A 17,395-nucleotide genomic window follows, 5' to 3' on the forward strand; every position below is an offset into this window, starting at 1 on the left:
TTTGCGAGTTATTCTTTCTTCTTGCCTTACTAACATGTAGGTTGATACCACATTGGCGGTGCTTCAAAAGTGGAAAAAGGCAATTGGATGGACTTTAGCTAATATTCAGGGAATAAGCCCCGCATTCTATATACACAAAATTATTCTGGAAGATGATGCAAACCCTCCTTATAGCATCAAAGGAGGTTAAACGAGGCAATGCAAGAAGTTGTGAAAAGGAGGTGATCAAGTGGTTAGATGCCAGAGTTGTGTACCCCATCTCTGATAGCTCTTGGACTTCACCGGTGCAATGTGTACTGAAGAAGGGTGGCATGACCATGGTTACTAATTCTCAAAATGAGTTGATTCCTACAAGAACAGTCACTGGTTGGAGGGTATGCATGGACTACCGCAAGTTGAATAAAGTGACCCGCAAGGATCACTTCCCTTTGCCTTTCCTTGACCAGATATTAGACCGACTTGCTGGGTGTGCCTTCTATTGCTTCTTAGATGGGTATTCTGGGTACAAACAAATATTAATTGCTCCGGAAGATCAGGAGAATACCACATTCACTTGTCCATATGGCACTTTTGCTTTCTCTAGGATGCCTTTTGGGTTGTGTAATGCACCGACTACATTTCAGCAGTGTAGATGGCCATTTTCACCGATATGGTGGAAGACATTTTAGAGGTGTTCATGAACGATTTTAGTGTTGTGGGGGATTTATTTGATGAGTGCTTGATGAATCTTGATAGGGTGTTGGACCTTTGTGAAAAAACCAATCTTGTCCTCAATTGGGAGAAATGCCACTTTATGGTGGAAGAAGGAATAGTTCTTGGGCATAAAATTTCGAAGCATGGTATTGAGGTAGATAAAGCAAAGATCGATATGATTTCAAGTCTCCCTCCCCTACATCCGTCAAGGGAGTTCGAAGTTTTCTTGGGTATACGGGGTTCTATCGGAGATTTATCAAAGACTTTTCGAAAGTAGTGAACCCCTTGTGCAAGTTATTGGAAAAAGATGCTAAGTTCGTGTTTGATGAGAAATGTATGCAAGCCTTTGAACTTCTCAAGCATAAGTTGACCACCACCCCGATCATTACCACGCCTAATTGGAGCTTGCCCTTTGAGCTCATGTGTGATGCGAGCGATGTTGCGGTTGGGGCAGTTTTGGGTCAAAGAGTGAACAAAATGTTTCATCCGATATACTATGCGAGCAAGACAATGAATGATGCTCAATTGAACTACACGGTGACCGAGAAAGAACTTTTGGCTATTGTGTTTGCTATGGAAAAATTCCGGCTGTATCTTATGGGTGCCAAGGTTATTATTCATACCGACCATGCCGTACTCTGGTACTTGATGACGAAGAAGGACTCCAAAGTTAGACTGATGTGATGGGTCTTGTTACTTCAAGAGTTTGATTTCGAGATTGTGGACCGGAAGAGTAGTGAGAACCAAGTGGAGGACCACTTATCTCTCTTGGAGAAAGAGGGGAGGCCTAGTGATGGCCTAGAGATCAATGATTCATTTCCTGACGAACAACTACTTTCGGTGTTGATGAATGATATGCCATGGTTTGCCAATATTGCTAATTTCCTTGTGACTGATATAATCCTGTGTGAGCTCTCTTCTAACCAAAGGAAGAAGCTCAAGTGGGATAGTTTGGACTTCTATTAGGATGAGTCATACTTGTTCAAGATTTGCAAGGATGGTGTCATCCAAAGGTGTGTCCCAAAGGAGCAGCAATTGTGTATCTTGGAGGCTTGTCATTCCTCTCCCTATGGTGTCCATCATGGCGAGGCAAGGACGGCTTATAAAGTTCTTAGTTGTGGTTTTTTTATTGGCCAACTTTGTTCAAAGATGCAGGTGATTTGGTAAAGAGATGCAACGAACGCCAAAGAGCGGGTGGAATTTTGAAGAAAGATGAGATGCCTCTCAATACCATCCTTGAGGTTGATATTTTTGATGTATGGGGCATTGATTTTATGGACCCATTTGTTAGCTCTTGTAGGAACACTTACATTCTTGTGGCGATGGACTATATTTCAAAGTGGGTTGAAGTCGTGGCTTTGCCCAACAATGAGGCCCGGAGTGTTGTTGCATTTCTCAAAAAGAGCATTTTTACAAGGTTTGGTACTCCTCATGCAATCATAAGTGAGGGGGGGTCTCAGTTTTGCAGTAGAGCTTTCGACACTTTGCTTTCAAAGTATGGTGTCAATCACAAAGTTTCTACTCCCTATCATCCTCAAGCAAGTGGTCAAGTTGAAGTCTCCAACAGGGAAATTAAAAGCATATTGTCAAAGATGGTCAATGCAAATAGGACCGATTGGTCAAAGAAGTTGGATGACTCTCTATGGGCTTATATGACTGCTTACAGGACTCTGATTGGTATGTCTCCGTATCGGTTGGTGTTTGGGAAAGCTTTCCATCTACCATTGAGTTAGAGCACAAGGCCATGTGGGCTTTGAGGAAGCTAAATCTTGAGTGGGATATTGCAGCCAATCTTCATGTGGAGCAACTCAATGAACTTGATGAATTCAGATTCCATGCCTACTCCAGTTCGTCCTTGTATAAGGACAAGATGAAGTACCTTCATGATAAATATGCTCATGGAAAGGAGTTCAAAGTAGGTGATTTGGTTCTCTTGTTCAACTCCCGGTTACGTCTGTTTCCAGAAAAGCTCAAGTCAAAATGGAGTGGACCTTTTGAAGTGGTGTGTGTGACCCTTTTTGGTGCTCTTGATTTAAAGAACAAAAATGGTGAAGTTTTCAAAGTTAATGGGCACCAGGTCAAGCATTATCTTGGAAAAATTGATGATAGCCACGTGGTGGCACTTCTTTATTTCAAATGATATGATGGTAACATGCGTCGTGCCGCGACGTTAAATCAGGCTCTTCTTGGGAGGCAACCCATGTGTTTTTCTTCTTGTTTTCTTTGATTTTCATTGTAGTATAAGATTGATTTTTGGTGCAGCGCAGAACATAGTGGAAAAAAGTGCCAGGTCTTTGAAGTTGTTAAAGCGGCCGCACTACATTTAGTGCGGACCGCACTGGTAAGGGTGAAATATAGACCTCTCTGAAGTTTGCCACTGCGGCCGCAATACATTTTGTGCGGTCCGCAGTGGACCACTGCGGCCACAGTCCATTTTGTGCGGACCGCAGTGTGTTGCCTCCTCAAGCTTGAAAATATATGTGTTGTGCGGACCGCGGTCCATTTTGTGTTGTCCGCACTGGTTGATGAGACTGGGCCCCAGGTCCTTTTCTATAAATAGGGCCTAAGACCCTCCTTTTACCCTTTTCAAACCCTGACTCTTAGAACTAATAGAAGCATTATTCATCATCTTTCCTCCTCGTAACTAACTGCTTGGAATCGTTATTCTTCATTTCATCTCATAGCTGGTACCATTACATCCCTTTTACTTGTTAAATTGTTAATTTCTTTTAATTTTTGTCTTTCCTGCTTCCTTTTCTATGTTTCCCATATTTTCCTCAATTGATTAGATTAGGGTTGTTAATTTCTTGATTAGAGTAGGTTCATGTAGTTAAAAACAATGGGAAATCACGTAGGGACATGACTCAGCTGTTAATTAAGCTTAAAATCAAAAATCCATGGAACCCTGACTTAGTGCCACAGCTGGGCACTTAGTGCGGACCGCGGTCATTTCTGTGCGGTTCGCGATGCCCTTATGCAGTCCGTAGTAATATTTTGTGCGGACTGCACTACTAATTGTTCGGAAAGCTGAACCTTGGGACTACGACCGCACTATATTTTGTGCGGACCGCAGTAGCCCCTGTGCGGGCGCACTACCTTTTGTGCGGTCTGCACTGCCTTGATATAGAGAGTGGGTAGTCTAAACTCACCTCTGTGCGGACCGCAGTAGCCCCTGTGCGGCTGCAATACCTTTTGTGCGGTCCGCACTGCACACCTTTTTGCAACTGTCTGTTTCTTTTCTGCAATTCTGTTTCTTGATTGTTGCAACTGAAACTAACAAGTTCATTTGGATTGTATTTGTAGACAATAGTGAAACAATGAGGTAAAGGATCTAAACAACCTGGCAGAGGTGGATCCTCCCGGGAAGGGAAGCAGAAAATGATAAAACTCACTCCTCAAGCTACGCAAAATATCAAAAAAAAATGAGGAAGATGATAAAAGCTGCTGACATAGCCATTGACATGTCAGGGAGTGAGTACGAGCCCTCCCAGGAGATTTCTTCAGACTCTGTGCCAGAATACATCCCTGACTGGCCGGAGAGGAACAGGCTGAGAGACACACCCCCGGCATCCCCCGCTGCACAAGCTTCCGTAAATATTTCTTCTGGGTCGTCTGAAGGCTCAGGTGAAGGTAGTGGAGAATACTCCACCTCTCCCACAACTTCATTATCTGGAGAGGGTGCAGTAGGTGATGAGGAGGAAATAGGGGAGAAGAAGAAGTAGGAGAAGGAGGTGAACCTTAGGTGGGGGGGGGGTATTGCTAGAACTAGGAAGCCGGAGGTTTGGCAAGACCGTTTTATTAGTGAAGTAGCATACCATAAATTCCGGGAATGGTAGCCGGTGAGGAAGTTAATCCCGGAGCGGATTTTTATTGATAGAAACCTGCTACCTCACAACCCCAACGTGAGGAGGCAGTTTAGGACAAGAGTGGGCTGGAAACATTTTCTAGATGAGTGTATGGATGCCAACGAACAATTGGTCAAGGAAGTTTACAGCAACATAGCCCATATCAAAAAGGGTTCCAAAGTGACCAAGGTTCGAAATCTGAAGGTGTTGTTCGACGGGAAGATAATCAATGACTATCTTGGGTTTAATGAGGAAGATGAGACCCTGTATATGTCAAAGATGGAAATGGGCGAGGAGGTTCGCCCATGGTTGGCACAGTACCTGGCAATCCCAGGTACCACCCCTGACTGGTTGACTGTGGGCATCAAGATTCTGAGACGTAGTCTAAATTTCGAGGCACGAGGGTGGGAGACATTTGTATGTAGCAGGTTGGACCCCACGACACATGACAACTCCCTGCCTCTCCACAGGCAATTTTGGTGGCGTCGATCATGGTGGGTTACCCAATAAATGTAGGGAATGTGATGTCAAGAATTATTATAATTGTAGGTGTTGAGCATGACAGAAACTACCCGTTCCCTAATTTTCTCACTATGTACTTCCAGGATCTGAAAGTGGAAAAGAGGCCCTTCGACATCAAAGTCAAAGCGAAGGCCCCTTTTTCCTGGTACAACATGCAGGGGGATGATAACCCCAAGAGCAAAAATTTCAAAGGTACAGTTACTGCTCCAACTGGCCAGTCTGAAGAACCAGTTGTGGTAGTGACTCCTGCTGAACCTGCCTCTACTTCTACTGCTATCCCTCCTAGTCCATCCACTTTAGCGGACTCGGAGATTCCATCCTCCCCTGCACATCCTATTACTGCCCACCGACTGAGCCAGGCACTTCTTAGTATCAACAACTGGATGTAGAGTGCGTCCTCCCAGTTGTCTACACTCACTACCACAGTAGAGGCTTAGTCGGAACCTCCACCCCACAGATTCCCCAGTCGATAGAGGATGCTCTCAAAGAGATTTTAGATAACCAGAAGAAAATCCTCGACACTCAGAAGGTACTAACTGAGGTGATTGATTCACATAGAAAGGCTCTCAAGGAGCTTGCTCGGGAGCACAAAAAGCTGAGGAAGACACGGGCATCCAAGGAGTCCGTGAAGGTGTTGAGAGCTGATGTTGACAGACTGAAGGCGGATCAGCTGCCTTTAGACTTACTGCTCCAGGACCCAGTACCCATAGCTCAATCCCAGCTAGAGAAGTCACAAAGGCCTCCCAAGAGGAAGAGGATGATTCCTAGAGCGGATGATGTAGTCATCCAGTTGGCCGACCCACCGGAGGCTTCCTCCAGTCAGCCTCAAAATGCACTTCAAGAGCCTGTCCAGGCCCAGGTCCTAGCAGCAGCAGAGCAGCAGGCCACCAGAAACTAGTTTGAGGTTCCCAAGCATAGTGAGGACCCTGGGACCACTCAAGAGCCTATGCAGTCAGACAGGCCATAGGGAGTCCCAATATCCTTTTTCCTTTCTCTTTTGATGCTTTATTTGGTTTAGTTGGAATTGGGGACAATGCCAGCTTTCATTTGAGGGGGTAGGCTCTACATTCGGATGATTGTATATATTTAACATTATTTTTATGCTTTCTTGATTTTTCATCTTTGGGTTGTATATAATTTTAATATTTCGTTACATTTATCGTACTTTTATTTTACTTTGGATTTGTATATAAAGTTATGTTACATTGTACATATTCATCCCATCTATTGTATATTCGACAAATCCCCTCTTGTATATATTCATTTTACTTTCTGCAATTTTTCTTTCCATAGCTTCTTATTTGTGATTCGTAGCTTCTTGTTTTGAAAGTTTGCAATAAGCCTTTGGTTTTCTTAATGCCACGCTTCTTTCCAAAGGTGGAGTGTTGTCTGAACCGAGTGGCTCTTCCCAATGATGGATGGCGTGACAACCTTCTTAAGAGTTTGAGTCAATTTCTCTTTTTGTTTTTAGTAGTTAATAGTTAAGGGTGCCTCAAGCAAAGCTTCACTTGGGCCTAGCACATTTTTCTTTGATCTTATGGTCAAAAACAAATTGTTGTGTTTAGGATGGTGAAAGTAGTGACCTTGAGACTCTTGTGTTGACTGATAATCATCAAGTGGTTTTTCGGGATCATTGTGTGCTCAAATCTTATCTAAGGTTGTTGTGGGCCTCCGACTCTGCGTCTTTAGCAATCCCATAGCTTGTGTGGTGAGTAATCGCATTGCAAGTCTAAGTCCCGAGCCATTGGTTTAGAACTTGCCCTGAATGTTTGTTGAGGTGAAATCCTAAGAGAATTCTGACTTGAGACATGATTATAGGCTCTCCTTGGTCCAAATGATAGTTGAACACACCCATAACCTACCAATGATAAGATCTCTAGTTAACCCTTTTGAATCTTATACCTCTTTCCTTCAAGAACCATGATACAAACATATACTCGTTCTGAAAGATACCCTCTCTTGTCACCTGATCTTTCCTTTAGCACATCGCAAAAGTATAAGTTTGGGGGGATAGATGAGGATTGCAACAAAGTGGTAAAAAGGCACAAAAATGAAGAAAAGGAAAGGCAATGAAAAAGAAAGAAAAGCAAAATGGCAAATAGAATGTTTAATATGAAAAATAACAAAAAGGGATTCAAGAAAATCAAAGAAAGAAAGGTGTGGAAAGTTGAAAAAGGATAAATGGTTTGAAATATATAAGAAAGAGTGACAGTGTGTCTCTCTAACCCCTCAGAAAGAAGTGAAATGACTCAAAGAGTCAGGTGAATGTGTGTCACATGAATTAAAAGAAGTGTTTAAGGGAAGATGGAACCTACTTAGACCAAAACATTTCCTACCTTGAACCAAATACCTTCACAATGTCTCCATAAAAGCCCTATATGATCTTGAGTTGAATGAAGCATACATTAGTGGATACTCACATAAGGGGCAAGCATATGGTACCTAGAGCCGAACTTGTGACTTTTTCTTGAGAGAGATGAGTGAACTTCCATTAACCTCGTTTTGAGTGCCATTATTCTAAAGGTGAGGTTTGCTTAGGAAAGTTGAGAATGTGTAAGTTTGGGTTCCACAATGAGCGAAGTAATAGAAAAGAGTTCTTTGATATGTTGAGTCAATTCTTGATGCTCTTGTGTCGCACTTAATCCATGGTGTTTCAAGGAGTAAAAGTTGTTAATGATTCATTTGTATTGAGGGCAATTGTTAGTCCCAACTGATGCTAGATGAGGTTACTTTAGGTCAGCTGAAAATTTCTTGGATATTCCCTTAATGGGTGGGTCTTATTTTGTTTGCTTGAGTACAAGCAAAAGCTTAAGTTTGGGGGAGTTGATAACTAAGGATTTTAACGCATTTTATACTCCTTCTTGCTTATGCTTTGATTAGAAATTCATATAAAATAGTCCCAAAAGGCTCACAAGTTGTATTTGATTGCAGGTTTGATCAACAAAGTGACAAAATCTCAAAGATCAGCTCAAAAAGGAGTGAAACTTGCACAAGTCCCAAGACAAGACAAAGCTCAGGCAAAACAGGCCCAGTGCGGCCGCACACCATTATGTGCGGTCCGCACTAAGGGATTCAGAGAGGTTGACATTCAGGCACAAAGGCAATGCGGTCGCACTACGTTTTGTGCGGTCCGCACTAAAGTTAATGTGGCCGCACTCGACTTAGTGCAGTCCGCAAACCCAAGAATCAGAGAGATACCAGTTTTGAAGTTTCAAGCCAATGCGGTTCGCAGTCCATTCTGTGCGGACCGCACTATATGCCTCCGTGGCCGCAATTTATTCTGTGCGGTCCGCATTGCCTGAGTTCAGAGAGTTGGATTTTGAAGTCAAGAGCCCTAGTGCGGCCGCACTCCATTTTGTACGGTCCGCACTAACCCTGCAGAGGCATTTTTGTCCAGAATTTTTAGCTTAGTATAAATAGCTTTTTTCCCATTTTTAGGGTATCAAATAGTTTTGTAACGTAGTTGTACTCGTGGCTTCGACTTTCTTAGCCATTTTGGGCAATTTTATCTACTTTTCATCATTGAATCTTGTTATTTACCTTAGTGATTAATTAATATGAGTTGTTCTTCATCTATTTCTTGCTATTCTTCTTTAATTATGAGTACCTAGACCCATAAGCTAGGGTTATGGCTCAACCCTAGTATGGGTAATTGATGGGTCTTGTACTTTAGGGCTGGACTGACTATGTGTGTTTGATATTGGGGCCAATTTCATGGTTAATTTGCTGAATTAGTGGTTGCAAACACTAGTTTGTGTTTAGTTGACTAGGGCTCTTCTTGAGAAAGAGAGCCTAAGTCTCCGAAATTGGTCCAACAAGGAATTGGGGCATACTCAAGAGATTGATAGCCCCAATTAAAGGGTTAAACCTCGAGAGAGTAATACCCGACTTGAACCCTAGTTGCTTGTGCAAATTTGCATACCCAATTGGTCTTGAGAAAGTCAATTCGGGCAAAATCACTCGAACCATCGAGAGGTGTAGAGTGGGTAATATCGTGCAACAGTTATATCATACTCTTCAATTATGTCAATCGTGTCTTAGATTCAATTATCCGTCAATTAACCACCTAGGTGAAAGTCATTACCCTAGTGCCTTTTAAACCATTTGAACAACCCTTTTTAGTTTAACTCTTAGCTTAATCTAGTTATATTTACTATTTGTAGTTGATAATAGTAGAAGTAAAATAAAAACCCCAAAAATGATCAAAAGTGTAATTTGGAACTCATACGCAATCCTAAACTAGATAGATACTCGATTCCAAATTCTAGCTCTCTGTGGAAATCGATCCCGATCCTAAATCGAGTAAAAGCTGCTCCGACCCTCTCTCGCTACTCAATAATAGTGCGGAGTAGGCCGCGATCAGTATAGATTTATCGAATTCCTTAAATTTAATGTTGATTGTTTTGCATGGTCGCATGTGTATATGACAGGTATCCCACCGGAAGTGGCCGTGCACAAACTAAGCCTGGATCCCAACATCCCTCCGGTAAGATAGAAAAAACATCCTATTGACGAGGTCAGAAACAAATTGGTCAAAGAAGAGGTAACTCGTTTGCTTAATATAGGTTCAATCCGAGAGGTAAAGTATCTTGACTGGTTAGCTAACGTAGTAGTAGTTCCAAAGAAGAATACTAAATTTTTCATGTATGTAGATTATAGGGATTTAAATAAGGTGTACCCAAAGGACTCGTTCACATTGCCAAATATTTATCAAATGATTGATGCGACGATCAGGCACGAGTTGATGAGTTTCCTCTATGCTTACTGCGGGTACAACCAAATCAAGAAGAATCTGGAGGATCACAAAAAAACTTCATTCATAACGAACTTCAACACATATTATTATAATGTGATGCCTTTCGGGCTAAAGAATGATGGGGCCACTTATCAGCAGCTCGTAAACAAAATCTTTGAAAAACAAATAGGAAAAACTATGGAGGTTTACATAAATGATATGCTAGTTAAGTCTTTGAATGCATGTGATCATCTTAAACACCTTTAAGAAACCTTTAACATCTTAAGGAAGCACAACATGAAGATTAACCCCGAGAAGTGTGCATTCAGGGTCAGCTCCGATAAGTTCTTGGGATTCCTGGTATCGCAAAGAGGGATCGAGGTTAACTCCGATAAAATTAAAGTCATCGAAGACATTCTGGACCAGCTATCAAGCGTAAAAGAGGTCCAAAGGCTGATAGGGAGATAGGGCACTTTGAGCAGATTCATTTCCCGATCTTCGGAAAAATGTCATCACTTCTTTGCGCTTCTCAAACAGAAGAATAACTTTGAATGGACTCCAGAATATCATCAGGCTTTGAAGGATTCGAAAAGGTATTTGTTAAGTCCCTCATTATTGTCAAAACCGTAGGAAGGGGAACAACTGCTGATCTACTTAATGGTCTCGGAGGTAGAGGTAAATGCCATTTTAGTCCGTGCGTACAAAGGTACACATTCTCCAATTTATTATGTTAGTAAAATTTTAACAAGAGCAGAAACTTGCTACTCACATCTGGAAAAATTGGCCTTAGATCTCGTAGTCACCGGTCGAAAACTTAGGCCTTATTTCCAATGTCATCCGATAGCGGTGGTGACCACCTTTTCTTTACGGAATATCCTTCATAAACCTGAACTATCAGGTAGGTTGTCCAAGTGGGAAGTCGAAATGAGTGAATTTGACATAGAGTATAAACCTAGAACTGCGATTAAGTCACAAGTTTTGACCGACTTTGTGGCCGATTTCAGTTTGGGACTGTTACTTTTGGCTACCAAAGAAGTAGTGATGGTGTAAAAATCGACATCGGGAGTTTGGAAATTGTTCATAGACGGAGCTTCCAATGTGAAGGGGTCCAGGCTCGGCATAGTGTTAATCACGCCCTCGGGAGAAACCCTAAGGTAGGTCATAAGAATTGTTCCCCTGACCAACAATGAAGCAGAGTATGAAGCTTTGATTGTAGGACTCGAGCTGGCCTGAGAACTAGATTTCGAGATCATAGAAATTAAATGTGATTGCCAATTGGTAGGAAACTAGGACTACGGGATCTTCGAATCCAAAGAGGAATACATGCAATAAATTGTAGTGAAAGTCCAGGCGCTGCTCGCTCGATTCAAGGAATGGTCAATTACGCACATCCCAATAGAAGAGAATGTGGAAGAAGACACACTAGTGAATCTGGGATAGATCACGGAAATGAAGGGATCGGGATCTGGTACGATCGTACAGCTTACGCATTCGGTATTGGACGTAGACATCTATTACGAAGTAAATGCAACCAACTTGGTCCGCGACTAGAGAAATGAGATCATAGATTATCTCGAGCACGAAAAATTGCTTGAAGATCCCAAGGCATCTCAAGCGCTGCGCACTAAAGCAGCTCGATACAGCTTCAAGAGAGGTAAATTGTATAGAATATCTTTTCAACGCACGTTGGCCTGTTGTTTGGGGGCTTCCGAAGCCAACTATGTTATGCAAGAAGTCCACGAAGGGATCTGTGGGAATCACTCAGGTGCGGATTCCTTAGTGTTAAAATTAATTAGGGTAGGATACTACTGGCTCGGGATGGAAGAAAACGCCAAGGCTTATGTTAAAAAATGTAATAAATGTCAACGCTACGCACCGTTGGTACATCAACTAACAGAGCCACTACACCCAGCTCTGTCACCATGGCCGCTCATGAATGGGGGATTAGTCGGTCCATTGCTACCAGCTCCCAGTAAGGTAAGATTTCTTTTGATTTCAACTAACTATTTCTCTAAATGGGTTTAAGAAAGTCCTTATCAAAATATCGACGAATGTGATGTAGTAGATTTCTTATTGGAGAATATAATTTGTAGATTCGGGATACCAAAAGAGATAGCTTGCGACAACGGGTCACAATTTATAGGTTCAAAGATCAAAAAATTCCTTGAAGGCTTGAAAATCAAAATGATCACATCATCACCCTAACACCCGAGCGCAAACGGTCAAGAAAAATCAACAAACAAGGTGATTATCTAAAATCTCAAAAGAGATTGGAAGGAGCCAAAGGCAAATAGCTCAAAGAGCTACCAGGAGTACTATGGACGTACCGAACGACGAAAAAATCAAGCATGAGGGATACCCCTTTCTCTCTTGTGTACGGAGCAGAAACCTTGATCCTAGTGGAAGTAGGGGAACCTACCTTGAGATATTTTTGTGTAGATGAATAAACGAACAAAGAAGCAATGTTGGTCAAACTGGAGTTTCTCAATGAACTCAAGGACTTGGCGCATATAAGGATGGCATCCCGAAAGCAGAGAATGGAAAGAAATTATAATCGAAGAGCCAAACTCCATTATTTTAAAGTAGAAGACTTGGTTTTAAGGAAAGTAACTCAAAACAACCGGGAGCTCAATGCAAGAAAGCTAGGTCCAACATGGGAAGGCCCCTACCGGGTTTCAACTATCACCAGAAAAGGGTCATATGAATTGGAAAATCAAGAGAGAGTAAAGTTGCCGAGTAGCTGAAATGTTGCTCACCTTAAAAGATAGTATTGTTGATGAGCCTCGCCTATACTGGAAGTATGTGCTGCACTCTTTTTCAATTCCCTCAGTTTTCGTCCCAATTGGATTTTTCTAACAAGTTTTTGACAAGGCAGCAATGGAAAGCATATTACGAAGGGAGCTTCATTAGCTAAAATAAGAACTTTAAATGACAAGACATGCAAACACTGAGCCACTATAGAGTGCTTAGATAGTCTTTTGCTCGGTAGCAAAGTTCCTATCGGGAAGAAAAACATTTTGTCGGGCAAAGATTACCCAACCGTTCACAAGTGCAAGCCACTAGGGATTTTTAGATAATCTTTGGCTCGATAGCATAAGTTCCTAAGGGGAAGGGAAGTTTGCTATCGGACTGGAGATTATCTAACCATTCAAGAGTGGAATCTTCAAAGGTACAAAACTTCCAGTGTTCAAATTCTCATTCTTCGTATTTGAACATTGGGGTAATGATATGAGAATACGACAACAATGAATGACACATCGACCGGGAACCCGGAAACCGAAAACCAAAAACAAAGTAGTATCATCGGGACCGAGAACTGCACGGCTAGCCCTATAGAAACAAGTTGTACAAGTTAGCCATAAGTAATAGCAATTTCTTTTTAGCACAACGAATGCCTATGTACTTTTGAAAATGGAAGGAATAAAGTAAAGTCCTTTTATTTTTAGCTTATTTCTTATCTGAACGATGAACTAATTTTATCATTTGAAAGTTAAATAGTACTTCAAATGATAGTTCCGTAATGAACAGAAGACGTCATCTTCAAGAGCACCGTAAACATAAGAGAGCCCTCTCTTATGAAACCCTCACGGTAAAGGGTTGATTTCAGAAGAACTTTTGCCCGGAATCCAAATGCTCTCTGGAAAAAATACACCCAAAGCCTTGCATAATTCGACGCAAAGAGAAAAAACTTGCACAAATACTTAAACGAAAAGTACGCAAAGAGAAAAACTTGCACAACACTTAAATGAAAAGATACTTCTATTAACAAAAAATGTGTCAAGTAGCACAAATACAAAGAAAAGAAAGCAAAAAACTAAACTACTACACCCCCAAAATCGGAGGAAGAGAAACATCTGCACCCCTGGGAGAAGTAGGCGGATCCGCCGCCGGCTCAATATCTTGACCTTCACCATCTTGGCCTTCAGAATCATCACCTTTCGGTTCTTCTTCAATTCCCAAGAACTCGGAACCAAAACTAAAAGAATAAGTAACATCAGGCTGGACCAGAAGACCCCTTCAGACAGTTGACTCCAGCTCACGAGCCTTAGAAATTTCAGCATCAAAGTCAATGACACTCGCTTTGGCCTTTTCCAAGGTTTTTCTCCTCATTCTATACATAGAATATATTTTTTCAACAATGAGGGAAGTTGCTCGGGAAGAAGTTTTTCTTTAAGATAGTTAACCTCGGTTGATAGGTTATCCCGCTCGGATCTAGTGGCCTAGAGGCCGACATCAAGCTCACGAACAGTGGAATTAAAAACTCTATTATTCTCTATAACTTTCTTATGTCTCTCTTCCAACAGGGCACACTTCTCCTCGACAGTAGCAACTTCTTCAGCTTTGGAGTTTAAGGCCGCCTCCAAATTATTCAATCTTTTAGTAGAGGCATCCCCACGATCGGATGCAGCAAGAATGACATTGTGGACCTCGAACCACTTTGCCCTAACTTCTTCAAATTGTACCCTTAATTGGGAGGTCTCTTGGCTAAACGTCACTACCTCTTGCACACTTTGTTGCAACCGAGCCTCTAATTCAGTAGCCTCAACAACTCATGCTTCCAATTTCGGGAGGCGTGTAACAATCTGATCTCACTCGGCCAACAATTGATCCCATAAGGAGGTAATCTTTTCTTTATCAAGGATCAATCGTTGAAGACACTCGAAAGCAAGAAAGTTAGCCTACAAAATAGAAGTACAAATTAAAAACCCTACCACAACAAAGATAAAATGAACAACGGAAGGAACAAAGATTATACCACTACCGCGTTATGTGTGGCATTATTTATCAAACACTTCTCTGAGAGAGATTGTATTTTATTCTTGTCCCTTTCCGTAGCAAGAGGCTTTAGATAGTTAGCAAGTTTTACCAGAGGGGACAACAGATGACATCTGGTAGAAACTGAGTGGATACTACTCCACCTCCTTTGAGGATCATCAGAGAGAGAAGAATAGTTATGCCCCAAATTTCCTATGAACTGGGGACTAGGGAAGAGGGACATCCTCTTCTCGGACGACAGCAACTGGTGGAGACGACATAGCAGTTGCTAGTGGCGAAGGCAGTATTGACGAAGAAGGCGGTGAAGCTGTTGGCATTATAGGTTGCGAAACAGCTGTGGCAAAAGCAATGCTAGTTGTTGATTGCTCACCAACCGAAGGCGAAAAAGACCTAGTACACAGCTTCATAGTATCGGGAATGACGACTAGGTCGGAAGTGAGTGTTAGCATCTTCCACCTTATCAAACTCCCCCTAGAGTACCAGTACGTCGTCCTTGTTTCGAGTAACTAACTCAACAGATTGAGCAGTTTGTTGAGCTGATGAAGGTCATCATCTTCAATGTAGAGAAGCCCCCTCATCACTGGCTCCCCCATCATCATCGATCACCACAATGTCTACGGTCGGCTCGGGCATAACGCTCGTCACCATAGAGCCCATGGTTGGTTCAAGCGCGACACTCTTCGCCTTCTTATTTTTACCCCTGGCTGCGGAGGAATGATGCCTCTTTAGTTGCTTGTTCTCTGGCCGGGGACACCAAGAAGAACCACTTGCACCAGAAGTAGTCTCGGTGATACCTGTTTGGGTTAAAGCCTCATACAATAACCTCGCCGCATCAGTTGGATTAGCCAAAACGTCCTCCTAACAGTAACAGACCCCTGTGGTATACCTGAATTCAATGGGAGAGAAAGGTTAAATAACTTTCCCTTATGAAAGGTAAAAACAAGATGAGTTCAACCTACCATGATTTTTGGCCTTCCACCCATATTAAGGGCCAGCTCTTTCCATGTGCGGGTCTCGGGCGTAGTGACTGTTTAATGGAAAAATAGATTTTTGGTCAAAGCTTATATTTAGAAGAAAATGAGTTACTGATAACCAAGTTTTACTCCACTTCCACGATAGGATACTTGTAAAATATTAAAAATTATAGAGAGAATTGATAAAGAGAAATAAGGGATAAATCAATAATCAATCCCTAAAATCAAGGTTGTAAAGTAGAGAATTATAGAATGTATTTTAGTAGTGCTTGGAACTTGTCCTTACAAATAAAATTTTATATCCTTATATATGAGTGTACAATCATAACAACTTTCTCACATAATTTAAATTCATTATGGGTATTAATTGTATTGATCGCCCATTACCACATATAATTGTAACTGGAATATTTATTGCTATAAATGCCTTATAACTGCTCCGATTCCCCTTCCTTATTTACTTCTGATTCATGTCTCTTCCCTTCTTTTTGATCCTTATTCATTTTGTTATCGCCTTTTCTTTGACAACTGTCATGCCAAGTTTTCTTCTCTATACTGTCTCGTGGGTGTTTCTCCCGTTCCTTTCTCGTACTCTTAATTCTATTATTTAAGAATACCACTTGTCGCTATATCACTGCTCCACGTGTCATGTTTTGTCAGCATACTAACATTCCATGTGTAATGACTTTTTTACACCAATACAGATAGTCTCCCCCTCTTTCTGAATATTCGGGAAGTGGTAAGCTTTTATGGCGGGAATTCTCTGCCGCCATTTTTCGAGTGTTATCATGTCTCATTCAGAATAGATGCGACGTACATCACACCATTTAATGCCCATGCCATATGGTTTCTAACGATTGGTTCTGCAGTTTTTCAGCACTTTTTACGATTTTTCTACTGTTGTGTGAGTCACAAAGTGACGGTTCCATTATGACGCTTCATAATGACCAACTTTAACAATGGTTGTGTCTCCTTATAAATACTTCATTCTTTTTTGATTTCTTAGAGTCTTCTTTCTTTAGTATCCATCATCTTATTCCTTCTTTGCATTTTCTGCATCCTTCCTACTGTATTTCTTTGGACAATCATGTCTTCACCAGACCCTAGCAAGGTTGTGATTGTTTACGAGTTTGTTCTTTCTAATGATCCTATTAGAAGTAGGAGGGGTGGTAGGCTCCGTAGTCTTGGTTCAATATCTAACCATGGTTCTTCTTCCCATAGTAGTGCTGCTAAGTCATCTTTTTCTAGGCCTAGAGCTCCTTTAACCCCTAGATCGTCTTCTAGGAATAGAGATTTAGCTAATCATGTGTGTGAACTTCAGTTGCAGATATTGTTCCTTAAGAATTTTCTTTTGTAACAGATCATGAAACCATAAGAAATTAAGTTTATTCTATGGACTCCCTCAATCCTGACCTTTACCCGAGTTTGATCGCTACTGGTCTTCTTTCCCTGATTCGAAGAGAGAGTTACTGGAAACAAGATCTCCCAGTTTTAGTTCCTGGTGCCAACTAGAGAATTACTTCCTATCATGCCGGTTTTTCTTTTGTTTATACCTACCCCTTCGCTTCAGGGTTCAAACCTCCTATTGATCCAATAATCATTGAATTCTGCCATTATTTCAATGTGTGTCTTGGCCAGATTGGCCCCATAGTATGGAAGGTTGTTGCATACCTTTGTTATTTAGCGGATCTGGTTTCCATGCCTTTTACTTTTCAGCACTTGCTTCACCTATATTCCCCCAAACTGTTCCGCGAAGGTGTTTTTACCCTCGTGGCTAGAAGTAAGAGAGTTTTGGTTAGTCCTAAAAATGATCGGGACCATGGCTGGTATGCCCATGTTGTTGCTGCTCC

The 17,395-nt window shown here is 41.7% G+C and overlaps 1 protein-coding gene across 1 annotated transcript; it reads left to right on the plus strand.

Annotated features, from left to right (window-relative positions):
* The first annotated feature begins 631 nt into the window (after positions 1-631).
* LOC138889294 (uncharacterized) lies at positions 632-2,426 on the plus strand. The gene is made up of 4 exons (XM_070172585.1): positions 632-923; positions 1,397-1,600; positions 1,849-2,188; positions 2,303-2,426. Exons 1-4 carry the CDS (start codon positions 632-634, stop codon positions 2,424-2,426), a joined length of 960 nt encoding a protein of 319 aa, XP_070028686.1.
* Positions 2,427-17,395: the final 14,969 nt, after the last annotated feature.

Source organism: Nicotiana sylvestris, chromosome 4, assembly GCF_000393655.2.
Source record: "Nicotiana sylvestris chromosome 4, ASM39365v2, whole genome shotgun sequence".
NCBI lineage: Eukaryota > Viridiplantae > Streptophyta > Magnoliopsida > Solanales > Solanaceae > Nicotiana > Nicotiana sylvestris.